This window comes from Anastrepha ludens, chromosome 6, assembly GCF_028408465.1.
Source record: "Anastrepha ludens isolate Willacy chromosome 6, idAnaLude1.1, whole genome shotgun sequence".
Classification (NCBI taxonomy): Eukaryota; Metazoa; Arthropoda; class Insecta; order Diptera; family Tephritidae; genus Anastrepha; species Anastrepha ludens.
In genome coordinates, this window is record NC_071502.1 from 21,867,892 (window position 1) to 21,895,650 (window position 27,759).

General features: G+C 37.7%; 4 protein-coding genes across 6 annotated transcripts; 3 read left to right on the forward strand and 1 right to left on the reverse strand.

The window, feature by feature from the left end:
- Positions 1-746: 746 nt before the first annotated feature.
- LOC128868917 (glutamate-rich WD repeat-containing protein 1) lies at positions 747-2,801 on the forward strand. The gene is made up of 2 exons (XM_054111523.1): positions 747-1,615; positions 1,693-2,801. Exons 1-2 carry the CDS (start codon positions 873-875, stop codon positions 2,345-2,347), a joined length of 1,398 nt encoding a protein of 465 aa, XP_053967498.1. The 5' UTR covers positions 747-872; the 3' UTR covers positions 2,348-2,801.
- On the reverse strand, positions 2,410-26,405 carry LOC128868914 (mismatch repair endonuclease PMS2). 3 transcript variants are annotated; one of them, XM_054111519.1, is made up of 8 exons: positions 26,162-26,405; positions 25,912-26,071; positions 25,698-25,841; positions 25,074-25,639; positions 24,331-24,979; positions 23,547-24,251; positions 21,612-21,862; positions 2,410-2,500 (listed from the first exon to the last, which is right to left on the reverse strand). In XM_054111519.1, the coding sequence occupies exons 1-8, from the start codon at positions 26,258-26,260 to the stop codon at positions 2,417-2,419; spliced, it is 2,658 nt and encodes an 885-aa protein (XP_053967494.1). In that variant the 5' UTR covers positions 26,261-26,405; the 3' UTR covers positions 2,410-2,416. The 3 variants fall into 3 exon arrangements, with proteins under 3 accessions (XP_053967494.1, XP_053967492.1, XP_053967495.1); XM_054111517.1 differs by lacking the exon at positions 2,410-2,500 and adding an exon at positions 2,558-2,754; XM_054111520.1 differs by lacking the exons at positions 2,410-2,500; positions 21,612-21,862 and adding an exon at positions 23,345-23,473.
- On the forward strand, positions 5,807-7,760 carry LOC128868916 (uncharacterized). Its single transcript, XM_054111522.1, has 3 exons — positions 5,807-6,646; positions 6,703-7,372; positions 7,441-7,760. The coding sequence occupies exons 1-3, from the start codon at positions 6,125-6,127 to the stop codon at positions 7,737-7,739; spliced, it is 1,491 nt and encodes a 496-aa protein (XP_053967497.1). The 5' UTR covers positions 5,807-6,124; the 3' UTR covers positions 7,740-7,760.
- On the forward strand, positions 13,986-21,581 carry LOC128868915 (solute carrier family 2, facilitated glucose transporter member 1-like). The gene is made up of 7 exons (XM_054111521.1): positions 13,986-14,681; positions 14,759-14,863; positions 14,947-15,107; positions 18,521-19,115; positions 20,802-21,014; positions 21,112-21,214; positions 21,280-21,581. The coding sequence occupies exons 1-7, from the start codon at positions 14,568-14,570 to the stop codon at positions 21,540-21,542; spliced, it is 1,554 nt and encodes a 517-aa protein (XP_053967496.1). The 5' UTR covers positions 13,986-14,567; the 3' UTR covers positions 21,543-21,581.
- Positions 26,406-27,759: the final 1,354 nt, after the last annotated feature.

A 27,759-nucleotide genomic window follows, 5' to 3' on the forward strand; every position in this document is an offset into this window, starting at 1 on the left:
TCGCATTACTTCAGAGTGGCGTTCCATTTTGTTCATTGCAAAGCTCTATGCCTATATGCCTGCCTGCAGATCCCGCTTCATTATCCGGATAATTCTTTCCGCGAAACCACTGATGATCTCCACGTTTCCTCGCGACTCAGCATCTTATCGATTACATTTTTAGTGTTATGTGGCCGACAGCGTTCAACGTTCTTGTTCCCAAAGCATGTATTGGTAGAATGTGTGCTCAGCGTCATCTTCGCATTTCCCTATTTTGAACAGATATTTTTGGAAATAACCGTGCCCCGAAAGCGAAGTTGCTGCGGTTCCATGTGGCGACGTCTTTTACTAACCTAGCCGTCCATCTGCCGCGTACTTCGTTAATCCAGCGGTCTTGCGTTTCATCCCTTATTTAGCGCGCTGCAGATTTGCAAACTCTTTCTTCCATTCCATCTTTCTTTAGTACCCACAACTCTTTCCTCGTATCTGTATATGTATATGGTATATTTAGGTGCGATAAAATTATTCTCCACTCTTTTTAAAGAGTATTGATTTTTATAACATTTTTTTCGATTTTTCTAAAAGTATTTTTTACTATTTTTTAGACCTCTTCGTAATTTAGAATATGTTTATTTTTTATTTATGCATTTTTCGAAGATATTTTTCAAATTTCATAAATAACAAAAATACCGAACATGTGGCACCTCTCTAAAAATTTCCCCAAGTCTTTGCCGTGAGGTGGCACCTTCCTATAAATCTCGAAAATCTTGATCTGGCATTGCCTCTTTCGATAGCACGTGCCAATAGGAAATATATCAAAACAATCACAATCCACAACTAGAAGTATTTTGAAAATTTAACTTATTCTGAATAAGTAGAAAGTTCCCAAGAAAATGGATAATAATGAAATGGACTTAGAGTATGTCGAAGCTGAGGATGACGAGGATGCAGGTGAGGAGGGTATGGAAAGCGATAACGAAGATGAAACGACGAGAACGGAGAAACCCAAAGAAGTGTACTTACCCGGAAAGCCATTGAAAGAGGGCGAGGAGCTCGTGTGCGACGAGTCCGCCTATATCATGTTACATCAGGCCTCCACCGGTGCGCCATGCCTCAGTTTTGATATCTTGCCCGACGAACTAGGCGCAGGCCGTGAAAAATTCCCGCTGACTGCTTATATGGTTGCCGGTACGCAGGCAGCAAGTGCGCACGTTAACAATCTCATTGTGATGAAAATGGATAATTTACATAAAACCCAGGAAAGCGAAGAGGATGATGAAGATGACGAAGAATTGGAAGATGACCAAGACGATAATGGTGACGCCGACGAACGGAAGAAACCAAGAATGACATGTGCGCTGATCAAGCATCAAGGCTGCGTGAATCGTATCCGAGCACGGCGTTTGGGCGACAAAGTATATGCGGCATCATGGAGCGAACTAGGACGTGTGAATATTTGGGATTTGTCAAGACAACTGCAAGCTCTGGAAGATGCCCAGCTACTAAAACAATACGAACGTGAAGTGGTGAACGAAGCGGTGCGCCCGGCTTACACATTCAGCGGCCATCAACAGGAAGGCTTCGCTATAGATTGGAGTGCGTGTGCCGACGGTGTGCTCGCCACGGGAGATTGCAAGTAAATAATAAACAAATTTTACCTATCCGACAAAGAAAAAGAAGAAATACTAACATTAAAAATTTGCTATTTTACAGACGTGACATACACATTTGGTCGCCTTTAGAAGGTGGCAGTTGGAAAGTGGATCAACGTCCACTTGTAGGTCATACTGCTTCCGTGGAAGATTTGCAATGGAGTCCAAATGAGGCGAGCGTTTTGGCTTCCTGCTCTGTTGATAAGACGATACGAATTTGGGACTGTCGTGCCCCACCACAAAAGGCCTGTATGCTGACATGCGATGACGCCCACCAAAGTGATATCAATGTTATATCATGGAATGATACCAAACCATTTATTGTTAGTGGTGGTGATGATGGCTTTCTACATATTTGGGATTTAAGACAATTTCAGACAAAAAAACCCATTGCCACCTTCAAACATCACACCGGACCTATTTCCACACTCGAATGGAATCCGAATGATGCTACAGTGTTTGCGTCAGCTGGTGACGATGATCAAATTGCACTATGGGATTTAGCTGTCGAAAAAGATACAGACCAGGAGTCCACGCCTAATGCAACTGGGCTAGAAGAAAGTGAAGATGAATTAAATAAACTACCGCCACAACTACTCTTCATACATCAAGGACAGAAGGAAATAAAAGAGCTGCATTGGCATGCGCAATTACCAGGTGTAATATTGTCTACAGCACACAGTGGCTTCAATGTATTTAGAACAATAAGCGTCTGAAAATAAACCAACGATATTTTACAAATTTCCAACTTTTTATTTATGTGTAGATTTTTCCCAAACTGCAATCTATGTATTTTTAGCTTCTTCGTCGTCCTGCAGCATTGCCATATTTATGAGATGACGCATTGTTGGTCGCCCATGGGGACAATTCTAAAATAATTACAAAAGAAAAACATTAAGGGGGTGGTAGGGTTTAGCGCTAAAAAATTTTTTTTACAGAAATATGGCTTAAGATTCTTTAATAAAATCAGTTGCATGTTATTGTACATCTTTTCAATAAGTTTTTAAAAAATATTAATAATAAAATATTCACAAATAAGCCCATGACAGAGTTTTTTTGGAGATATGTTTTTCGAGAGGTGCTCTGCGGTGCCAATCGGCATTCGTCGTAGAATCATCTGAAACTAAAAAAGTCGAATTTTTCAATTAAAGTATGACGTAATGAATGAATTTTTGGCGAAAAATTTCGCCTTATTTGTAAGTGAAAAACAACCTTAAAAAAAAAAATAAAAAAAAAACAGTGGGGGGGAGGTATTTTTGATTTAGAAGACGTGTGCCAAATTTGAAAAGAATCGGTTGAATAGTTTCGGAGTTGTGATTGGCACCGACTTTTAAGAAGTCGTTTCGGGAAAAACGCATTTGAAAAAATTACTCTGAAAAATTATCGATGCTCCGCATTCGAGGTAGAGTGCCTACAAAGGCTATAACTTTGAGAGTTCTGCTCCGATCCACTTAAAATTTTGACACAACATTCTTGAAATGATTTACTATAAGATGAGTGAAGAAAAAAAATTTCGATTTTGTGACCCTACCCCCCCCTTAAAGCAATTTTATGTAGGTCGCAAATATGTGCTTAAAGTATTCTTAAAATTAAAATTTAATATATATAGTGGTGGAAAAAAATAGACTTTTAGCCTTGAAATGCATTTGATCGTTCATATCCCCAATATTGTTGCACAATTGTTTAATAATTTTGTACACGTTTCTTCGTTCAAATCTAGTGCTCTCTACAACAACAAAAATATTAACCTTTCCATTAAAAAATAAGAGAAAACACGACTCTTGCTCATAGAGTACCTAAACAGGCTGGCAAAAAAAATTGACTTTTTTTTCATTTTATTTCAAATTTTTTTCAAATAACACCTATTTCACTAAAAAAAGGATACAAACCTTTAAATACGCATTAATAATTAATGGTTGAACCCCGATTTTGGACTACAGCAGCGCGCCTTCGGGGCATCGAGTGCACGAGCCGCTCACACTGTTCCTTTGGAATTGCCAAATCTGTAACACTTTTCTCCACAGATCCATTTTATTCGTAAATTTTGGCATTTTAGAGAGCTCTCGCTTCACTATTCCCCATAAATTTTCAATTGGGTTGAGATCTGGGCTCTGCGAGGGCCATTCCAGTACCCGAATACCTTCATTACGCAGCCAAGTTTTTGTTACAGTTGCAGAGTGCTTCGGATCATTGTCTTGTTGAAAGCGCCAAATTATCGGCATCTCCTCTGAAGCATAAGGCATCATAACATTTTGTAAAATATCCAAGTATTTTGCCGAATCCATTATACCATCGATTCGGTACAATGGCCCAACACCATAGTATGAGAAACAGCCCCATACCATTATACTTGCGCCTCCGTGTTTCACCTTTTTTTTTGTATACCGTGCTGTCAGTTCTTTGCCTGGAGGTCTGTGGACATAAGTGCGACCATCGCTGCTAAAAAGATTAATTTTGCTTTCATCAGACCATAGTATATTTCTCCAATTTTTGCTAGGCTCATTTAAATGCTCTTTGGCAAAAGACATTCTCTTTTGGATATTGTTTTTACTTAAAAGTGGAACATTTTTCGCTATGCGCCCGGGTAAATTTGCTAATTCCAAACGATAACGAACGGTTCGCGAACTGATAGGCAGGTTCAAAGTGTTTTTAATTGCATTGGATGTGGCAAAGGGCTGCGACTTCGATATTCGGATCATAGCGCGGTCTTCTAGTATGGTCGTCTTCCGTGGTCTTCCCCGTTTTTCGTCGGTTCTATTTTTGCTTTTAAGCGCATTTCTCACTAAATGATCGGATCTTTTAACAATTTCGGCAATATTTTTGATGGTATAACCTTTTTTCCGAAGATTTTTTATGATTTTTTTTTCACTTTCGGTACAATGAACGCGGCGACCCATTTTACAAACTTTCAATTCAAAAGCACGTTAGTAAATAATTATTCATGACAATACAATACTGGACTAGCTGATTTCTTTGATTTGAAAAATTTTAAGTGGAAATTAAGGGAGCTTTTCCCATTTAAACTGTTATGAGTCTATTTTATTTGCCAACCTATTTAGGTACTCTAGAGCATGGATGGTGTTTTCTCTTTTTTTATGATGGGAAGGTAAATAAATTTGTTGTTGTTGAGAGCAGTATATTGAAACAAACAAACGTGTGCAAGATCGGTATTTAATATTGCAATAATATTTAAGATATGAACGATGAAATGCATATCAAAGGTAAGAGTATATTTTTTTTCCACCACTGTACGTGTATATCCAATTTAATGTAAGCAAGTAAAATATCTTAAATCAACTTTGAAATACTTAGATGCAGCATTACAACCAGAGATGTTAAATAATGATTAGATAATGCTAATGATTGCTAATTAACCTTCTTTTGTGAAATTCTCTAATTCATTAAACAATTAGAATTAGTTCAACTAATTCCCATTAGATAACTGAAATTTTTATTCCAATGGTAAAACTAATTGCAATTAGTTGCCATTAGCAAAAAAAATTGGTTTACCTTTACAATTAGAAATCTAATTGACTTCTGCTAACGCAATTAGATATTTAATTAGCTCGAATTAGAATTAATTATTTTGATAAAAATAAATTTTTTGCAAAGAATTATTAAAGTGAACAAATAATGATGTAACTTACATCATGTAAGTCACTGTATTGTGGAAACATGTGGTTATTCAAGTACCGTAATTGTTATCAGCCGGTAATTGTTTGAAATGTAAATAAATAAACGTGCTTTGCAATTTGTTTCAACTTCAAACTTTGAAGTGTTCGCATTGTTTAATATTCTAAATGAAAGTTGTATTTCTGTTAACTTAAAAACATATTTATTTGTCGCAATGTCGGAAGAAATATCATTTGCAATTGAATTTTCTGGTGATGATGAGGATTTTGATGTTACATACACGCCTTCGAAAGAATCAAAGAAACGGAAGGTGTTCAATGGAGATGGTGAACAATTTGTGAAGAGGCGTAAGGAAAGCACCTTTGGCAATATAATTTTCACCTCGAATTTTTATATTGAAGTTAAGAAGGTATGAAAGTTTCATTACAAAACTATACATCGAAAGTCCTTGTTGTGTTGTTAAAGTACTTGTGTAGTGTGCCGTAGTAAGTTCACTTATGGGTGTAGGTTAACATGAATTTTTGGACGAAGTAAAGTATCAATCAATTTTATATTATATAAAAACCTTGTATCAGATTTCAGAAAATAAAAAAGATAAAATAATCGGAAAATGCGTTGCTTGCAATAAGGTGATTCGCGGTTTTACGGGAGTCTCTTCAAATTTTATCAGCCATCTCAGAGTGCGGCATCCTAAAATTCATAAGGAATATCTTACGCAGAAATCTAAAAATGAAAACTTGAGTATTCAATCAAATTTCGATAAGAAACTTATTGAATTTCTAGTGGATTCAGGCTTGCCGCTTTCCCTGGTTGAAAGGCAGTCATTTATCAACTTAATTGAGGGTATTGGCCTTAAGTTAATGAGTAGACAGACGGCAATGAAAAAATTAGAAGAGCTTCACAAACGCATGGAAGAAAGTGTGAAAGCCGAACTAGCCACAGCGAAACATGTCTGCACAACGGCGGATATTTGGTCAGGAAATCACAGAAGCTTTTTCGGATACACCTGTCATTGGCTTGATAAAAATTTTAAGAGGAAATCAGCTGCTTTGGCGTGCAAAAGGATGTTTGGAGTTCTCTCTGCGGAAGCAATTGGGCATATCATGACCGATATAAATACTTACTATGGTTTAAATAGAAAAAACATTGTTCTATCCGTAACTGGCAACGGGTCAAACTTTGTCAAAGCTTTTAAGGAATATGGAGTTGATAATGCCTCTGAGATGGAAGACGACGGCGGCCATGATATATCAGAATTCCGAAACAAGATTTGCCTCCCTAAACACCACAGGTGCTCTAGCCACACATTAAGTCTTCTGGCTACGTCTGATTTAATACAAATTTTGAAAGCCGATGAATCCCTATTCCAGCGGAACAATATGGTAAGAAATATTTTAGTTAATATATTTTATACTATTGTAGAATATAATTTATTTAGGTGTTCAAAAAATGCGATAATTTGTGGAAAAAATGCAAATGGCCAAAAAGTTCGGAAGTGATACAGGAAACTTTAGGTGGATGCCTCGTTGTGCCGGTTGTGTCGAGGTGGAACTCGCTATACGACGCCGTTGTTCGACTTCTCCAGCACAAGCCAAAACTGGACGAGTTGTGCGATAAATTGAGCCTGCCGCGTTATACATCCTGTGAACTATCATATTTGGATACATACAAGCTGATTGTGGCGCCTATTGCTCAGAGTCTGGACTTTATGCAAGGCGAACAGAGTGTTGGATATGGTTGCCTTTTGCCTACAATTATCACTCTGAGCAATAAATTGATAAAAATCCACCAGAAAATCGAGCACCCATTCTCTACAATTGCATTAGAGCTGGAAAAGCAATTAAGAACACGATTCCGAGCTTTCTTTGAATTAAATGAGGAGGCAGATTTGGCGCTAGCTGCAGCTGCACTGATTCCAAACGTAAAGTTGAGCTGGCTGAAAATCTTACAAAAAACATCACCGCAATTTACATATACGCGAATAGCGGAAAGGGTTATTCGTATCATCACTGATTATGCAATAAAGCTGAACCTTCCTACAACAAACAAAAATCATAAATGTGAGGGTTCGTATACTGAAGCGACCTTTTATGATTTCAGTGATGGTGGTAAGTTCTGCATAAATAACACATATACATATATGGTATTTTTAGTAAATCTGATTACATTTTTGCAGAAGGAAGTACTGCATCATTGTCAAAATTGACAGAGGAGGGTGAAAGCATGCATTTTATTTCGAATATGATGCATCAATATTTGAATGATGATGATAAAACTTCCAATGTATGGTCCAAATATCCTACATTAAAGGACATATCACTGTTTTGCAACACGCCGCTTACGTCTTCAGGCCCTGTGGAGCGACTATTTTCCTTTGCGGGCATTATTAATAGTCCAAGCCGGAACCGCTTCACTGACTTTTCTTTTGAAAAGCTCGTATTGCTGAAAGCGAATATACCCGGTCATTCTAGTTAATAAACAGTTAGTACATACGTTAAATAGATGTTCATGTATGTACTATACGTAGTACATATTATGTACATAAGTAATATATAATATGTATGTGTGAAATTCATATTATGAATATTTCAGTTTTTTTTTTGTTTTTCAAAATATCAAAATAATTGATTCCAATTCGAACTAATTGAATATCTAATTGCATTAGCAGAAGTCAATTAGATTTCTAATTGTAAAGGTAAACCAATTTTTTTTGCTAATGGCAACTAATTGCAATTAGTTTTACTATTGGAATAAAAATTTCAATTATCTAATGGGAATTAGTTGAACTCATTCTAATTGTTTGATGAATTAGAGAATATAAACCAATTGCATCAATTGCTAATTCTAATTGGAATTTAACACGTTTGATTACAACAATGGTTACAAGGGACTTTCGAGGTCAAATTCAACGGTCGGTAATACAGCTTCAAAATTATATCAAATTTTCCTGATAGCCGCCATCTCCGGCTGATAATAAAAAGCCGCCGAGTGCGATTGTGTCATGAAAAAAGGGCTAATGGCCTTTTTTTTTGTAATAAATAGAATCACAAAAAAACTTATTTAAATGAGCTTCAAAATAATTAATTGTACTTCCGGACGTGTTAAACAACATTCAGATGTGTTATCGAATTTCAGAAATAAACCAACTTCTCGCTATTCTGTCCTATACTTCAGAACATTACTTTGCTGAGAGTAAAATACGTGATCCAATATCCAGTGCAACCTTCAAGCAGCAGCTCTGTTCGCTCACAGGGTTTATTCGAGGTGTCAAACTAGAATACACGGAAATGCCATACTGGCCAACGGTAATTATTACTTACACTGGTATGACTTCACGCAAGGATCGGAGTTGAACACTCCCGTTTGTTCTGTTCTTCGTAGGTATACACCTTTTTAAATTTGCCTCCAAATAATTGTGATAATTTGCCGAATATAATGAAGTTAATGGAAATAAATTATCTCAAAAGTTTTCCGAAGTCTGTCGCAGGTCAACAGGTTTCTCAGTGTAGGAAGTGCAACCGTGTGTATTTAACACTTCGGAGAATGTGGGACCTGTACAGGAAAGTGAATCGAACAACAAAGTAAAATGAAAATTTTAATAAGGATTTTTAGGAAATGTTTCAGCAACATGACGATCCCGACCGGGTAAAATCTGCTTGGGAACAAAATTGAGTATTTCTGCATTACAGTCAAGATTTTGTAGCAGTCCAGACTAGATTGAACGGTGAAGCCTGAAACATATAGGACTATGAATAAGTTCGTGCGGTTTTTTTTCGAAATTTGAAACTTTATTGACGTAAAATGGTTACAAATTTAATATTCAAAATATTGTCCATCGCTTACTACTACTTTTTCCCATCTTTCTGGCAATTCACGGATTCCCTTTGTGAAAAATTCGGTCGGTTTTGCCGCAATCCACGAATCGATCCATTTTTTGACTTCATCGTAATTACGGAAGTGCTGGTCAGCCAGGCCATGTTGCATCGATCGGAAGAGATAGTAATCGGATGGCGCAAGGTCTGGACTATACGGCGGGTGGGGTAGGACATCCCATTTGAGCGTTTCTAAGTATGTTTTGACCACTTGTGCAACATGTGGCCGAGCATTGTCATGTTGCAAAATAACTTTGTCGTGTCTATCGGCGTATTGCGGCCGTTTTTCTCGCAGTGCTCGGCTCAAACGCATCAATTGTCGTCGGTAGACATCCCCCGTAATCGTTTCATTCGGTTTCAGTAGCTCATAATACACAACACCCAGCTGGTCCCACCAGATACACAGCATAACCTTCAGGCCATGAATATTCTGCGCCGACGTCGATGTTGAAGCATGGCCAGGGTATCCATACGTTGCCCGACGTTTTGGATTGTCGTAATGGACCCACTTTTCATCGCCAGTCACAATTCGATGCAAAAAACCCTTTCTTTTGTGCCGTTGAAGCAGTTGTTCGCATGCCATAAAACGGCGTTCAACGTCTCTTGGCTTCAATTCATACGGCACCCAATGGCCTACCTTTCGGATCATTCCCATGGCTTTTAAACGTTTGGAAATGGTTGATTGATCAACTCCCAAAGTTTTTGCAACCTCTTCTTGCGTTTGAGCCGGATCTTGATCGAGCAATTCCTCCAATTCGGTATCCATGAACTTTGGCGGCGCACCCTCGCGTTCTTCGTCTTCCAAGCCAAAATCACCACTTTTAAAGCGTGCAAACCACTTCTGGCACGTTCGCTCAAATAGAGCATGCTCACCATAAACTTCCACCAAGATACGATGACTTTCGGCTGCTTTTTTCTTCATATTAAAATAATGAAGAAGAATTCCCCGCAAAAACACATTATTTGGCACGAAATTCGACATTTTCAAGTGAGGTAAAAATATTGTTGTTTACGCTTCAAATAAAAAACTTATACTGACGTTTGTGCCTTACGACAGTAGCTCTCCAATGAATGTTTGGAAATGTGGATCGATGGAATAATAATCAAGTTACGCCATCTGTTGTAAAACCGCACGAACTTATTCATAGTCCTAAATATCTCAAACACCAAGGAGTGAGGTATTCGAAAGCGAATTTTCTCTATAACTGTCTTCACGCCTAGGTTACACAAACCATTTTTCTCTTCTTTGACAGCTAACACATATTTTCAGTGGTCTTCCGAGGATTGTCTTTTGTAAACCCAAGACGAAGCCATTATTTTCAACTAATAGAATTTAGCTAATTATATGGGCAATCGCATGATCCATGCCAAATTACATACAGAGAACCAAAAATAAACTGAGACACTCTTTTGTTCTGACTTCAGGGGTTAGGGGTAGTCAGAATTAAAAAAAAAAATGGATTTTCTTAAAGTATAATATCTTAAAAATATTGTGTGAAAATTTGAAGTTAATCCGACAAATACTTTTCGAGTTATTCAACAATTAACACAGGGCGCTCGGGCGCTCCGGCTGCAGCTGCAAACAACCAACTTCTTGGTAGAAGGTAGAATGCTACGTAGGCAACAGCAAATCGATATTTTTCAAGCTGCTATGACAGCTGAAGAACTATTATATAGCCCAGGAATAGATAACACAGTGTGAGTAATTAAATAATTCGTATAACTCTACATAAATCGATAGCAAAACTTTAAATGCGTTTTTCTCAGAACTATGTTTTTTGAACTGGTGATCGCTGTAACTTAAAAACCGCTTGGTAGATTTCAATAAAATGTATACTGCTTTTGAAAAATATAAAAAACTCGTGCCTGATCGAAGGATTTTTGTTTCAAAAATTTCGATTTTTTTTTTAAACAATTATTTGACGGTTTTTTTCTCAAAAATTTTAAAAATATTTACCATATTGTTAATGGTGAAAAAAAATTAAGCTTCGATCAGGCACAAGATTAGCTATTAATAAAACTATTTTCTCTTGTCCGATTGATTTTAGGTGAATCTCCAAGGACTTGCGATGATCAACGCAAGGGACTTCTGGAGAAAGGGGCTCCACACAAACAATGATAACTTTTACATTGATTTTTTTGTGTTTTGAAATTTTGCTAAAGTCAAGACGAAACATGATGTATTAATGCTGTTTTTATTTTTGTAAAATAAAGCAATTGACTAGCAAAAAAAACTCAAACATAAAGTGGGACAGTTATGAAAGTATGGAAATAAAGGAAAATTCTGGAACTAAATTTTGTGCAGTATCCCTTTGCATTAATTACTGCTTGTAGACGTCGTTGCATAGAATTTTCATGACATCTTTAGAAAAATTTTCTCATATCTCTTCAATTGCTGATTTAAGGAAATTTTTTACCACCGTTTGCGCAATTCTCTTTTCATGTGGGCCCCAATGGGATTGAGATCTGGCTCTGAGGAGTATGAGTCAATACTTTTTCTTACATTGTAAAGCAAACATTCAGCGCTGGATGCTTTGGGTCGTTGTTGTGCAGGAAGGTGAGCAACGTTCAACTTAAATTTTTCGAAAATTTTGAGAATGTGCTCCTTCAATTTTTCTAGATAATTTATTTTAGTCATAGTGTCTTCAACAAAACAAAACGAGCCCACTTAATTTGCCGCCATTGCTCCCCAAATCATAACATGCCCGCCAACATATTTCACAGTTCAGACCACATTAGATGGTTTGAGCACTGTACCTTCCCTTCTGCAGACTAAACTGCGGCCATTCGACCCAAATATGTGAAATTTCGACGCGTCAGTGAAAATAATGTTGTTCCAAACTTAATTTGGATTACTAACGTAACTTTGTATGTGAAATCAAAATGAAGTGGTGCTACAGCAACTCTCGTTATTTAATAGTCACACCTCGTACGTAACGTAATTAATTTATTTGTTGTCTAACTTGCTTTTTTTACATTTGCTATCTATGCATATCTATTTGAAGTTCGGAGTGCGTTATTTGCTTATATTTAATGAATTTAGCTTTTTCTCATTTCCTTTTCATTTGACGTTAATGCGAAAGGGAAATCTGCCAGCATTGCTGCATCCATAACAGGTTTTTTTTTTCTCTGTTGATGGTAATTTTCTAGTGAGCATATCATGCCCCCTCCCCCCATGAATCATGATGCCCTCCGAGATATGTCTCAATTTGGAGTTGTTGTTGAGTGTGAGTGGATTTGGAATAATTCTTTTTATTCAGTTGTTTTTGCATTTTCGTGTTCTTTGTTTGGTTTCAAATTTGGGACAAGTACGAGTAACTGAACTGTCCAAAACAATTTGCGCACGCGAATTGGGTAAAATAATGTGGTGTAAATGAGAGCCAAATTGTACGAATCGCAAAAAGAAGGATTTTCACATAAAATATTTATTTTATTTTTATTATGCATTGTGTAAAATAATACAGTAAATATTAAAAATTTCATATCTTTGTGAGAGAAACTGTGCAAGTTGAGTTCAAGAGTGAATCTTATAGCAAAAAAAAAAAAACAAAACACAAAAAATATTTACAAACGCCGCAAACTTTTCGAATTAAATATTAGTTTAGGGGGAAAAATCCATTATTTTTGCGTAACTCTTGTATTCTATCATTGTTGGGTATAGCAAGGGATGCGTCCGCTGCGAAGAGAATACCTGTAATGGCTGCATCAACGAACGCGTTTATATTTAAACACAAAATGGTTAAGTCACTATCGGAAAGCCATTGTTATTCATATTTTTATCTCACCTGCGAACGTGACTTAATGGAATTCTACTTCTATTTCTAAATATACTAGTGCACGTGCAAAGTTTTATTAACCCCTAAATACAACCCTCGGTAGTAGGGTAAAATTTACCTAGGCACTAGCAAGGAGTACTTTGATGAAATGTAGGTCAAAAATGTAAGATTTCATCTTTAAGAAACAAAAATATAATATACATCACATGGCATAAAAAATGCATTTAACCCTCCATTTGGCACCCGGGTCTTCGACTTCGGACGTGAATTTAACATATTTTTGTTATAGCTAACTACTTCAAGTTCCTGAAATTTAATTTTCTATCGATTTATGGATATAACCTTTTAAAAAGTATCCCCGAACAGGACGAAAAAAGGCCAGAACCAGTAGCCCAATCAACGGTTTTAAAGAAGGGTCGTGCGATGTCCCTTCACAAGCTGGATGCTTTGTTGGAGTCGATTATGGATAAGTAGGAGCGTAACCTGCTACAATATCCAAAACGTAATCGGTTATCGTTAGGCAGCTAAGCTCTTCATCTGCAATAGCTGGTGGTTAGCCTCCAATAACGGCACTCAGAGGTCGGGAGTTTAGGAAGGTGGTAAGAGTCTCCCGATGAATGTCGTTTAATGTCTGTCCGGTTGTAATTGTGTTTTGTCCTGGATCTTGTCAGATTAATTGCAGAGATGCCTCCTGACGTGCCTGGTTCTAGCAAATGATAGATACCTTCGGTAGCAGTCTAAAAATAAGAAAAAGTGCTGGCTGAGCATTGGTTTGTGCTCCTTAACTGGGAGCCCTGTCTAGTGCATCGTACATTTGTTGCTTACCCTCAATGCTATCGCTTTCAGAAACATATTTTGGTGTTTTTTTATTTTTTTGTTGTAATTTTTAAGTTCGCTACGATTTTATATATAATGTAATATATAATTGGCTCTACTCCTCCTATTTGTGGCGTGCGTGTTTATGTTGTTCCATAATTAAAGGAGCCTACTGTTTCAAGCCGACTCCGAATGGCTACAATTTTTTATGAGGAGCTTTTTAGAAATACACTTGGAGGTTTGCCGTTGCCTGCCGAGGGGCGACCGTTATTAGAAAAAAACTTTTTCTTCATTTTGGTCTTTCACCGAGATTCGAACCTTCGATCTCTCTGAATTCCGAATGGTAGTCATGCACCAGCCCATTCGGCTACGGCGGCATTATAAGGTGTTGGAAAAATTTTCCAAGGCTAGTAATCAGTTAGGGTTAAGCAGATGCATAAGTATATGTAAATAAAGCTCTTTTGTTTATTCAACAAATACTTGCATTGCCTAACGCCCGCTAGTCTGCAACCGTTAGGCTAGATCTGCAATTTATTTCCACGCTTTTGCTTATCAATTTAGTACAAATTAAATGTGACACTTTTATTTCAATGCCGCCGAACTTTCACAGCTAATTGCCTTATCTTAGGCTACTTCAAACACTTGTCTTAATTGGATAAAAAAGCATAAGCTAATCTAGTGCCTATTGCGTGCATGAAACAGTAAATGGCAGATGAAGCTCCTACTATGGCTGATGAAATTTGGTAGCATCTAAATTATATAATCCAATGGTATAATAAAAAATATTATAAAGTAAGCGTTTAAAGTCGCTGTTCGTTATGTGAGCGAAGTCAAACGAAATGGAGGCGTCACTGTGTGAAGAACCGGGGGCCTTCAAAGCCAAATCTCAAGGTAATCTGCAGGCCATCAAGCAGTTTGAGGAGCAAGAATTGGTCGACAAACAATTGAACAATGTACGTCGAGTGTAGTTGCTTAATTGCATAAGAAAGCCGTTGTTCCTCTGTATTCTTCATTATCCTTGCAATTTTAGAAAGAAGGATGGACTAAGCAACTCGCCTTCGTCGGCTATGGAGCGACGATAGGTGCGGCAGTGCCGGCTGGTTACTGTGTAGGTGTGATGAACAGTCCTGCTGAGGTATGTAGATCCACAAATTATTTATCCGCAAGGAGGATGTATAAAATAATACTTTTTTTACACACACATACATACAAACATAGTTTATGCGCAATTGGTGTAATCAGACGCTGATCGAAAGATATGATTGGCACTTGACTGAGACGGGCATGAACATTCTGTGGTCGACGATTGTTTCAATTTTCTTAGTAGGCGGCGCTATAGGATCTCTGACGGGAGCCAAAGTGGCCAATCGATTTGGAAGGTAATAATACAAGTATATTATAAGGGTGCGACCAGAGTGAGCGCTGAAAGCCGAGCCGAGATTGTCAGTGCGATAAAACTGATTACATACAAGTCAATACAAATAAGCTTGTGTATAACACAGTGAACGCCGACAAGAGCAGAGAGCAAAGCCGATGAGTGCGAGAAAACAGTTTCACAGCGTTTTGCGCGCTTTTTTGCATTGTTGCTGTTTACTTTTTAGAGTGCAGTTGTGTTTTTTAATGGTTTAAAAATAAACAAAAATGGATATCGATCAAATAATAAGTGAAATTTTTTCCCGGCCTGCTTTGTGGGACCAAAAAAACATTACCTCAGAGTCACTATCAATCTTTCGCAAGAAGTTACTGGCACCGTAATAAAATTTGTCCAGTTTTTGTTTAGTTTCACACCTATCTTGTCCAGAATGTAATCAAATGTTTCAATTTTCATTCGGGTATATTGTTGAAATTTAGCTGGATATTTTCTTAAATCATTATATATATAAATGATGAAATTCACCAAATTCATTCCTTTTTAGTGTAATTGGATGTTTTCCAAACTCTTTTGTGTTAATAATTGCATTAATCACACTAGGAGAAGCCAAATACTCGTCATCAGATGATTCCATTACCGTGTACAGCAATTTTATAAACACAAATGAACAACAAAATTAAATGACATAAGAGCAAAACACATGAAATAAAATTTCAGCGCTGATTCTCGCATTCACTGTGTTATATAAAATACAAATTTTCTTCTCGCATGAAAATAAGCGTCAATAAGCTCGGCTCGGCTCCGCTCGGCATCAGCGCTCACTCTGCTCGCACCCTAAGAGAAGATTATACATTGCTGCATCAAACTTTTGAAATTTAAAAAAAGTGACACGTTATGTTTTTTTTTTATTTATTTTTTTTTTAACAAATTATCAGATCTGGTAACATTGTGTTGCGTTTGAAAAGTGAAATTTTGTAGCTAAACAGTTGTTTAGTGAAAAGTTGTATGACTTTGAATATGAGTGAAAATTTTTAACGGAAATTGTGATATTTACGAAAACAATACGGTGACGAGCAGAACTCCAACGAAATGGTTAGCTCACTTGCGGAAAAGTTGAATGAAATCATGGAAAATAATTGAGGAAGTCAAGCATAAATGTAGTCACAGAGCAAATGTTAGTAAACTAAACATTAAATACCAAGTTAATTATGTTGGTTGGTTAGAGTGGTGATTCATCCAGAATCCAACTAGCGCTTCCACACCATTTTGTTGCCACATCCTCGTTACCAACTTGTTTACCAGTTATTTACAGCAAGACTATATCCAGTCTGCCGCGGCGGCCGCCGTAGCCGAATGGGTTGGTGCGTGATTACCATTCGGAATTCACAGAGAGGTCGTTGGTTCGAATCTCGGTGAAACACCAAAATTAAGAAAAACATTTTTCTAATAGCGGTCGCCCCTCGGCAGGCAATGGCAAACCTCCGAGTGTATTTCTGCCACAAAAAAGCTCCTCATTTGCCGTTCGGAGTTGGCTTGAAACTGTAGGTCCCTCCATTTGTGGAACAACATCAAGACGCACACCACAAATAGGAGGAGGAGCTCGGCCAAACACCTAACAGAAGTGTACGCGCCAATTATTTATATATATTTTTTTTTTATATCGTCTGTGCGGTTTAGGAACCTTATTAGGCTGTTGACGTCTAAGCAAGACAGTTGCTCGAGACTCTCGAACAGCGGTTTGCCCAGAGTTAACATTCTGTCCTTCCATAGGGCAGGGCATTCACAGAGGAAATGGGAGATTGTTTCCTTTTTCTCCGGTTGTTTACAACTATGACAGTATGTGTTGCGAGGGATGCCCATTTTGGCGGCTTGTTCTCCGATAGACCACAAGCCAGTTATGACTGCCGCTAGTCTACAAGCGTCCCGTCGTTTCATGTTTATCAATGGCTCCATCTACAATCTGCGTTTCGAAGGTATTTTAGGGAAATTGAAGTCTTGTCTGCACCTAATGGTGTGAATACCAGTACTGAAAGAACGTTATTCATGGCAGATCCCCCAGTTCATCGGCTTTTTCGTTACCTTCTATGTTCCGGTGTCCCGGGACCCAAATTAAGTCCATGGCTTTATATAAAAATGATTTGTGTTGGTTCAGAAGTACGTGCCGAATCCTATTTAATATATGACTTTAAATAAACTTTAAAAAATTATCTAAAATATATTTATTTACATTCTCCATTTTAATCACCATTTATTTTTTAATTTAGAACTTTGACTCAATTCGCAAATTTCAATTCGTGTTTAATTTTACTTTGCGATCAGCTGTTTTTCTCACTTCCAAATTCTTACAAGAACAAATTTATGCAGTAAAAATTGCAACTTCCCCTCAATATGAAATATCATTTTGCTTTCTCACTTGCACGCTCCGAGTGTATTCCGGAAGCGGCATAAAACTGTAGGAGCGAAACCATGTAAAGAATGGACACGAAAAAATCTAACCGTTTATGTTTACTCATCACTTGCGTAAAACTAACTGTAAATAAAAAATTAATACTTAATTAACTGGCCTATTCACTTTTCGTAATTTCTACATATTTTTGAAAATGTATTCGGTTACGTGTGAGCTTGCGGAAAAAATTATGCGCAAAAAGCAAGAAAATGGTAATTTTGTCGCACAATGTCGCACGGCATAGCAAAAACTTTAAATAGTCCAAAAAGTATGGTAACTTATGGGTTAAAAGAGTTTAGTGAAACCTTGTCGGTTGAATAAAGGCCTGAAAGTGGAAGAGGAAAAAAGACTTGTGTCGCAGTCACAAGCCAAAGAAGGGGCGAATAGAACCTTGCCTTTCAGTTCGAGATGCTACGAAACAGTTGCAATTTGTTGAAAGGTGAAGGCTATAGTTAAAAAAAAATGGTTAATCAGCAGAAAGTTCTCGTGTTTCATTATTGCAGAGCCTGGCGCGATAATTTTGATGTATCCACCACACTTTTGACCTGTAGCCTCATACTATCATTTATCACAAACTCTGCGGTGGAATAAAGTTTTATTCAACCGAGGTTTACAAAATGTACCTGAATAAATTTTTCATAAAGAAAATTGATCGAGAAAATGGATCGAGAAAATTGAATTGAAATAGATCCAAATTGCAACATCTTTTTTTTTAACAAATTAACAAAAAATTTTAATTTTGCTCAACTTGTTAACGAACCTTTTAGACAACCCAATATTAGCACATATTCGAAGCTTACGTTAAAATATTTTTTTTATTCGCAGTGTACGAGTTTCCGGGAAAATAAAAAAAATAACATTTTGCCGTTATATTGAATTAAGGAAGTGATAAAGCGAAGGCAATGTATAAAAATGTTTAGCAAACAAAGAAAGTATAATTAAATAATACTTTATTAATCTCCTTCTATTTGCAGGCGAACCTCTTTTCTATCATGCGGTGTCCTCTTTGTCATAGCAGCTGTGCTCTTTTTCACTTGTCGCATGCTGCGCTCCGTGGAAGTGCTCATCATTGCACGATTCCTAGTTGGCTTAGCAGGAGGTCTGGCCACTGCTTGCCTACCTATGTACCTCGCCGAGGTAGCGCCATTATCCATGGGAGGCGTATTGGGCGTCTTCTGTCCAATGGGTCTAACCGCTGGTGTTGTGATAGCTCAAATTTTCAGTTTACGCAGCGTTTTTGGTAACTCGGAACAATGGCATTTGGCAATCAGCTTCTACCTTGTATTCGTATTGATCTGCTATGCACCCATGTACTACTATCCGGAGAGTCCGAAATGGTTGTATGTCATTAAAGGTGATGAGGAGGGCGCGCGGAGGCAACTAAAAATATTACGTGGAAATATTAGTGACACTGATATTGCTAGGGAAATGGCCATAATGGAAGCCGAATCGAATGTGAAAGATCAAGTCAGCGGATATGGTGCCGTGCTGAGTGATCCAAAGCTACGGCTGCCATTGATTATCGTTTGTGCCTTTCAGGGCGGCCAGCAATTGTCGGGCATTAACGCAGTGAGTATTTCTCTTTTCAACTATCCTGCCATTAGCTAATGTGCATGTGCGTGAAATTATGTGTACAGTCGATCTTGTGTACAATTCTTACTACGGACCTTAAACTTCAAAAAGTTATTCGGCGACCAATTCGGGATTCACCAATTTTCTCGGCTAATCCGGCCTGGCATTTAGCCTATGGCCAGCCTAGGTCCCATTCAAGCACTAGTCTGATTAGGTGGAATGGACTAGGTGCAATATTAAGATCGGTTAAGACCTTAAGACTTACAGAGAGAATCCGCAAAAAGCGGAACCCCAACTTAATCGACAATCAAACTGCACTCAAAGCTCTGTCATATTTTGAGGTTAAATCCTCTGGAGTATATAGAGAGACTAAAACATATATGGACATAAATGGGAACGATATAGCTCATGAGTTAGCTGGATGGGATGCGGTCTCAAAAAGTCACACGGATCTAATTTAGGTGAAATATATGGGTCGAATTTTTGGCCAAATGCTTACGAACAACGAATATAACTAAGGTTAGGATAAACGGCTGCCCTTGCGAGGAGCCCACTTGGACAAATATTCGTCCGTTGTGATGGAAGGAAAAGGAACCAGGCAGATGGGGACAAAAAGAAGGGGATTTGGAATTAGATGATGACGAACGTAAATTAGCCGCTTAAAGCTACTGTTAAATTTAACCAGATGTGTGAAATTTAAACAAGCAATATCCGCAGGTGTAGCGAAAAAGTGAGATCCCAGATATCTGAATCTTAGCCCGACGAGAGCAGAGCAGCTATCGTAAAAAGAAGGTGCTGAGATTATTCTACCTCGTCCTCCACACACCTTCTGCAGGAAGAACTGGAAGCAATCGCAAGTCTCACCGCATGGACACCTAACGGGCAATGTCCGATAAGGAGACCTACCGAATTCGAGAGCTGCAGCTTGGTCAGCCTAAGAAGTTCATTCGAGCGCCCCCGATCTACCCGTAGCCAGAAGGTTCGCACGACTTTGCACGTTTGCGCACTAGCCCAGCGCTCGCTGAGTTAACGCACAGCTAATCTTTCCAGGCACCAGGAGCAGACCACAGGTTCTCAAAGGAACCCCAATCCTCTCATTTTGTGATTAATTAGGGTTCCCTGCCTAACTAGCTCATCAGCCCAGCAGTTTACCTCTATGCCACTGTGACCGGGATCCCAAATGCGCCTGATATCGAAGTATTCGGATGCAATCGAGAGAGAAGTCAGGAATTCCCCCGAACAATTTCGCACGCACAAACAACGAGCCCAAGGCCCTCATTGCCGCCTGGCTGTCGGAGTAGATATTTACATCCTTTACAGTAATTACCGAAGTGAGCAACCAATCTGCTACTTCCTTAATTACACCTACCACCGCTTGGAAAACACTACATTGGTCCAGAACCCTAAATTTGAGCTTGATGGTGAGCTCCTCGCAGTATACTCCCGCACCAACTCTTTCGTCCAACTTCGAGCCATCCGTAAACAGGTTTGCCAATTAAGATTGGTTTCGCCGAAATGTTGGCCCTTTTACCACTATCCTCACGCATTACACAACGCCCAGATAATCCTCAGAATGTCCAACGTAAAGAACATACTTTATTGAATTGATACATCAACGAAGTTTAAACTGCAAATCACCCTTTCAATTTGATCATAGCCGTCTTTGTACTATTCTCTTTTCAGATTTTCTTCTATTCGGTGTCAATTTTCCTCAGAGCTGGTTTATCTGCATCGGCTGCTGAGTGGACCAATTTAGGTGCCGGTTCTCTCAATTTAGCTGTATCTTTAGTGGGTCCATATCTAATGGCCAGATTTAATCGTCGTTCACTTATGCTCTTCTCAACATTTTTTAGTGCTCTTGCTCTGGCATCATTTGCACTACTTCTTTACTTCATCGTAAGTATTGGCATACTTTTTATGTGGAGCCCACCGTGTAAAAATGTTATTTTGTAACCTTGGTTTTTAATGGTTTGCGCATATTTTATGATTTCAGGACTATGTCTCTTGGTTTGCTATTGGTTGCGTTGTTTGCATTTTCCTCTACATATTCTTTTTCCAGTTCGGATTGGCTCCCATTCCATTTTTCATCGGATCCGGTAAATATTTATGCAAGAGAAATTAACACTGAAAACATTTACTAACTTTTTTGTTTCGTTTATAGAACTGTTTGAAGTAGCACCTCGATCAGTGGCCATGTCTCTGGGTAGCGTTTCTTCATGGGTATGCAATTTCATAGTCGGCATGCTCTTTCCCACACTACAAGATGCCTGGGGCTCCCTGGTATTCATACCTTTCGCTATCGTTTGTGCGATGCTTTTCATCCTCACCAAACGATATCTCCCAGAAACAAAAGGTCGTAACCCGTCTCAAGTGGCGCCATTGGTGGCGAATGGTTTTAAATCGAATATATACGAAGTCAAATAATTTAAGTTTACTACTTATTTGAATAAGAATAAACAAGTAATTGAGAAAAAATTGCTGTTTTTAACTCACCCAGGGTTGTTCAATCTCGCCCATATGTGTGACTAATTTCTTCATTGTGGCGCGTTTTAAAGCCGTACCAATCATTACCGACTTACGGCAGGCCCGCGAGGCGAACATATCACGAATGCGCGATGGTCGACAGACAGTACCGGCAGGAGCGTCCTGCAGCATGAAAAGCAGTTCGTCGATGTCTTCTTTGCCAAACTGCCAACGTGCACTAGACGGCTTACAGAGCAACTTCACTTTCTTTGTCGGAGGAGCTAAATTGAAGAAACACAAAATTATATTTTAAGGTTATTCATTTCTTACAGTGGCCACATTCGATATAAAATTTTAAATGAAAAAGAGAGTTCACGGAATTTGAAGATTCCACAGTCACGAGGCTTAACCCATAAAATTCCATATAAAATTTGAAATGGAAACTTATTTCTTAGTCGGAGGAGCTAAATTAAAGAAACACAGAATAATATTTTGAGTTTATTCATTTTTTACAGTGGCCACATTCGATATAAAATTTTAAATAAAAACGACAGTTCACGGAATTTGAACATTTCACAGTCACTGGGATTAACCCATAAAATTACATATAAAATTTGAAATGGAAACTTATTTCTTAGTCGGAGGAGCTAAATTGAAGAAACACAAAATAATATTTTGAGGTTATTCATTTTTTACAGTGGCCAAATTCGATATAAAATTTGAAATGAAAACGAGAGTTCACGGAATTTGAAGATTTCACAGTCACGGGTCTTAACCTATAAAATTCCATATAAAATTTGAAATGGAAACTTATTTCTCGGAAAGTTCACAGAATTTGAAGATTTCACTGTCACCGGGCTTAATCGCAAGCCTACATAATAATTTAAAAAAATTCTACCCGTTAGAAGGCCGAAAAAAGCTAATTTTCCAGATTTTTTACTGAAAAAAACTTTTAAATTTATTGATCTTAAAATTTGTACACATATTATGTTATCTTTTCACTGTATTTTAAGACTTAGGTTAAGTTAGGTTTGGCAGCCGCATCGCACACAGAGAAAAGGATTTCGTAGACCATCGTAGACGTTGTGCGGCGCGGGCGCTGGGCTACATTTCCCTTTCCATATTGAACCATCCTGACAAAGCGTAAAAGGTTGTTGATATCTAAAGTGTATACATTATCTACATTTGTTAAGAAGTAGGATCTTGAATATCGGTTCCTGCTTCTGGCTAGAGACTTTTAAGACTTAGTATTAGTAAAAATATTTATTTGGAAAGGAGCTACAGCTGATCTCCGGGAGCTCCTCTCAAAAAAGACGTTTTGCGGTGACCACTATATCTCTGAACTGGATGCTCTGAATTTAAAAAACCAAACGGATTTCGTTAAATTAATGTAATATTAAATAAGCAAAATACATTTTTTTTTTCAAAATGGCGGTTTCTCAAAAAAAATCGATTTTGACCAAAATTTCGGCCTTAAATCGTTTATAAAAAAAGAAATATTTATCAGTGAGAAAAAATCTTCGACTAATTGCTAAAAAATATATTTCAAAAGCTCGTGTTAAAATTTGAGACTAATCAGCTTAGCCGTTTTCGAGTAATGTTGGTCACCGACTTTGAAAACACCATTTTGAAAAAAAACGTGCTGCCGCTCCGGCCTTGACCTTGTAAATTTGCGTGTAACTTCGAAAATATTCACCAGAACAATATTTAATTTTCTGTGTGTATTCTTAAATATATGTAAATTAAGAAAAAAATCAATTTTTTGAAAATTCTAACTGTATATATATAACCCCTTAAAAACAGTGATTTTATAAATTTTAAAGTCTAGTAAACAGGTATTTGAATATATCGTTCCAACATTTCTTCTATGTGCATGCGCTTTTCAGAAGATGCTAAAGGAATATTAAAAGCAAGCATAATTTTGAAAAACAAATTAACACTTTTGATTAATGCATCACAGCTTACCATTTTCATTGATTTCAAATTTGAACCCGTTTTTTTGAAACAACGCCAGGTGGTCCAGCAGTAACATCTCATTCGCTGCTGTCAACTCAAGTGACTGCGGCACAGCTAGCGGCTGTGACTGCAATACGGTTGTACGTTGTAACATCTCAAAGTTGTACTTCTCATCGGTGGCGTGTTGATCGATTATGAAAAGATCTGAGTCCAATTTCACTATAATGAACCCAAAATTGAACTGTCCAATAATTTCCATTTTGGCAAAAGAATCCTTGCTTATTTCGCGTTGCAACTCCTCCTCCGCCTTTTGATTTTGACTGGGATTTATTTCGCTTTTGAAACGCAAACGCTCTAACTTGGCTTTCTTAAACTCTTTTTCTTCCGCGTTTAGTTTTTCCTCTGCTTTGACATTCTGCGCAATTTCCTCGAGTGTAATACGCATAATTCCACTGGAGTAGTAATTGATAGTAGATTCTGCATCGGCTATACTTTCATCTAATATTACAGTTGTCATCAAGGAATCGTCGTCGTCGTCGTCTGGTTTGTCGCTGCATAGGCCTTCACCATTATTATCCTTGGGGTTCGGAGATAACTCTTTAGAAACGCAGGTTGAGCTTTTATCTATAAAGTGTAGATTTGATTCGTTTGGTTTTATTCGAATCACTTTGCAATCTATGCGTTCCACAACCTTGTCTGTAAGCGTGTCGAATTCTGCAATAATTTTAGTGTTTGTGAGTGTTTCAGAAAATGTAAAATTAAAATTTTCATACGATTTTCTAATGTTATTCACCTTTAGATTCTTCGCTAAGTCGTTCTAAATCAAGTGTGACATTAACCAGCGACTGCTGCTCGTTTGCGGTGGTATCCGCTTTGGTTGATTTAATGCTTTCATCCTCTTCACTGTCAGAATGCGCTCTAAGCACTTTGGGCATAGCACTCGGACTTAGAGCGTCTCTACTTAAATAGTCGTGTATTTTCTTTAATTTTAGTGTACGCACTTCGACTTCATCTGGACATTTCCGTTTAGTAGGTGCTGCATGCGGTGCTGTACCTGCTGTGTCACCGGTTTTCTTCCACTGTGACAATACGTCCATAAATCGTTGCGAACTGCTAATTGGCAAACATTCCGAAGAGTCTTCGGAAGGCTCTTTATTGGTTGAGTGTTCATTTGTTACATTTCCATTTCCATTTTCTTTTTTGAACATGCTAACTATACTCGAATTCTGCAGTTTATAGGTGGATGGTATGTCCCCAAAGGTGTTCACTAGAGCTTTCTTAATGGCTAATATTAAAATTTTTTCATTATTTAACAAGAGTTGACGCTTATCAGGTGTTAAATTAACATCCACGTCTGAACGTGCCGTGTTGATATTTAAAAAAACAAAGGGATATTGATGGCTATTATACCGATGATAAGTATCATTAACAATTTTAGAAATCTGAAAGGGAAATAAGAAAATTATTATGCATACTAAGAAAAATTTAAAACATTCAAAAAAAAATTTAAAGCAAATAAACAATAAAATTAGTTACATTTTTTAGATCACATGGCCGAGAATTTATATAAAAATACTGACGATCCTTTGACGATCGACCAGCTCCATGGCTGCAACTGGACACAAAGCCTTCCAATTGAAAGTGCGCCGCCTTTAATTGTGCTATATCTTCTGAAGTAATTTCCATGCTATCCGCAGCTCCCACTTCTACTTGCAACTCGGCGCGTAAACTTTCTTCAGTCAACTCTTGCCCCTCGTTGCAGGGCGTCTTCAAGGGCAAAAGCTCCGTTGTTTGTCGATTGCCAAAAACAGCCGCGATATTTGCTAGTATATCTTGAGAACCGTGCGTTTGCATCACTACCAGTTTTGCACCTTTGACCGTTTGATTACTACATATGATGCGTACACCTCGCGCTACCAGACAATACGCCTGAAGAATTTGACACATTTTATTAAACTCCTTGCGTATGTTGCGCACAAAATCCCGACGGCGTACAGGCAGAGTGGCAAACAAATTCGTGAGTGTGACGGTGGTGCCTACACTTCGAGCACAGGGTGAACGCTTTTTAATTCGACCCTCATGATCCAATTCCATACGTGTGCCTATAAAATAAAGACGTTGAATCTATTTCAATGTTGACATTGTATTATTACACCGCACCGACATCATGAGATGCATGTCTCGTTGCCACCACTAGGTCGGAGAGGGCACAAAGCGAGCTAAGAGCTTCGCCACGAAACCCAAACGTTTCGACGTTCTGTAAATCGATAAACTCCCGTATTTTTGATGTGTGGTATTTAGCAGCTGAACAAAACAGTGAACAAACAGTGAATGTACAAATATTTATATTGGAGAAATACTCGAGAATTTATACTCATTGCTTCTAGATCACGTTCATGCACTCCACAGCCGTTATCACTCACTTCCACTGATTCCAAACCGTGATCGCGAAGTTTAACTTCAACGAGCGTTGCCCCTGCATCAACCGAATTCTCCACAAGTTCTTTAACGGCTACTGCTAAAGTCAACACAACCTAATATTGATTAATAATATAATTATTACTAATATAATTAATATTATTCAATTTCAATAGATATGTGCACATCTTTCCGAGTGAAATTACCTGACCGGAGCAAATTCTATGAACTGTGTCCTTTGCGATAGCTTTGATTTCACCCGACTCCGCCGTCGTTGGCGCTGGCATTTGTTCCTGGTCTGTCATTTTAACAATAATTCATATTTGCTCACAACGTAAACATGCACAATAAAAATTAAAATCTACATAAATACAGCTGAAATGGACAATTTTTTGATTTTGTTAAGCGGAAGCGCCAAAACAAATTGATGTTAGGTGGAAAGAAAGCAGGAACCTTGCCAGATGGCAGTTATAGCATATTTCGTGTACCCAAAAAAAAACAACACTCAACAAAAAATGTTTTAAAGTTTAGCTGATAATTTTTAAAAACTACCACAACTCAATTTTTGGCAATGACATACGCAAAAAAGGTGCCAAATATGAGAAATTGAGGGCACGAAGTAAGACATCATTTTGAAGAAGCTGTTATTTTATGCTTTATATTTTAACTGATTGCCTTTTAAAAAATTAATAACACCTTGAATTTAAACATCCTTTTTCTCAAGTTTCTTAGTAATTTTCCTAGAAAAGCATTTAGCTGTACTGGAAACTGTTCTGGAAAATATTCTTTTTAAAAAATTAAAATTTATTTTTCCAATAAAAATTAAAATTTATTTTTTTAATAAAAATTAAAATATAAATGTAGCTGAAGCAGGCAAATTTTTTGATTTCGTTAAGCGGAAGCGCGAAAACAAGTTTGACGTCGGGAAAGCAGGAACCTTGCCAGATGACGGTTATAGCATTTTTCTTGTACCCAAACATAACACACAACAACAAATATTTTAAAGTTTAGATTATAATTTTTAAAAATTACCTCAACGCGTTGACATACTCAAAAAACTGGCACGATATAAGAAATTTACAGCGCGAAGTAAGATTTCATTTTGGAGCGAAACTGTTAAGTTATGCTGGAAATATTTTAACTGACCCTTTTGGAATTTTTAAGTTCTAAATTTTTAAAAAGAAATTTAATATACATTTTTCAGCGTTCTTCAGTAATTTTCCTAGAAAAACTCTTAGGTGTACTGGAAGCTTTGATGTTTCTTTTAATGCTTCGCGTACTATTTTCGATAACTCAATTTATTGTAATGGTGCTCACACTCACCAAAGTAAACGTACGCCCGTGTCAGCTGACACGATTAAACTAATGAGAGCCCCATGTATGTAAATTAATTCTCACCACCGTTCCGGTTCTTTCACCGTATCAGCTGCTACGGGCGTACGTTCACGTTGGTGAATGGGTGAGCACCATAACAGTATAAAAATCCCCCATTAAATTTTAAGACATACGGCCGGGAATTAAATCCTGATCGTTCCGGCAAAATAGAATCGACTAATGTGAAAAAGATTCTAAACGTCAATCGTCAGGTTTACGGGCCGACGTACTGCGAACTTTTCAAAGGCCCGGTATACGCTTACGGTAAAAAAAACGATCGCGGTAATTTTTTTCCTGTTACGGTGCTTTACCTCCGATTTTAAATGCGTAACGGATACCTTTTCATTTTCACAATAGTGTTGCTTTAATTTGACTTCAGCAATGGTTTTATCCGAGAACCAAAACATAATTTCCAATAAGCGGCAAAATG

Bases quoted from the DNA above. Each gene is read 5' to 3' on its own strand.
- LOC128868916 (XM_054111522.1), top strand. From the start codon at position 6,125: ATGAGTAGACAGACGGCAATGAAAAAATTAGAAGAGCTTCACAAACGC. The intron at 6,647-6,702 runs GTAAGAAATATT...TAATTTATTTAG, and splicing joins TATTCCAGCGGAACAATATG to GTGTTCAAAAAATGCGATAA. The intron at 7,373-7,440 runs GTAAGTTCTGCA...ACATTTTTGCAG, and splicing joins TTATGATTTCAGTGATGGTG to AAGGAAGTACTGCATCATTG.
- LOC128868914 (XM_054111517.1), bottom strand. From the start codon at position 26,260: ATGACAGACCAGGAACAAATGCCAGCGCCAACGACGGCGGAGTCGGGT. The intron at 25,842-25,911 runs GTATAAATTCTC...TGTTTTGTTCAG, and splicing joins ACGTGATCTAGAAGCAATGA to CTGCTAAATACCACACATCA. The intron at 24,980-25,073 runs GTAACTAATTTT...TTTCCCTTTCAG, and splicing joins GGCCATGTGATCTAAAAAAT to ATTTCTAAAATTGTTAATGA.
- LOC128868915 (XM_054111521.1), top strand. From the start codon at position 14,568: ATGGAGGCGTCACTGTGTGAAGAACCGGGGGCCTTCAAAGCCAAATCT. The intron at 19,116-20,801 runs GTGAGTATTTCT...TTCTCTTTTCAG, and splicing joins AATTGTCGGGCATTAACGCA to ATTTTCTTCTATTCGGTGTC. The intron at 21,015-21,111 runs GTAAGTATTGGC...TTATGATTTCAG, and splicing joins CACTACTTCTTTACTTCATC to GACTATGTCTCTTGGTTTGC.
- LOC128868917 (XM_054111523.1), top strand. From the start codon at position 873: ATGGATAATAATGAAATGGACTTAGAGTATGTCGAAGCTGAGGATGAC. The intron at 1,616-1,692 runs GTAAATAATAAA...GCTATTTTACAG, and splicing joins CTCGCCACGGGAGATTGCAA to ACGTGACATACACATTTGGT.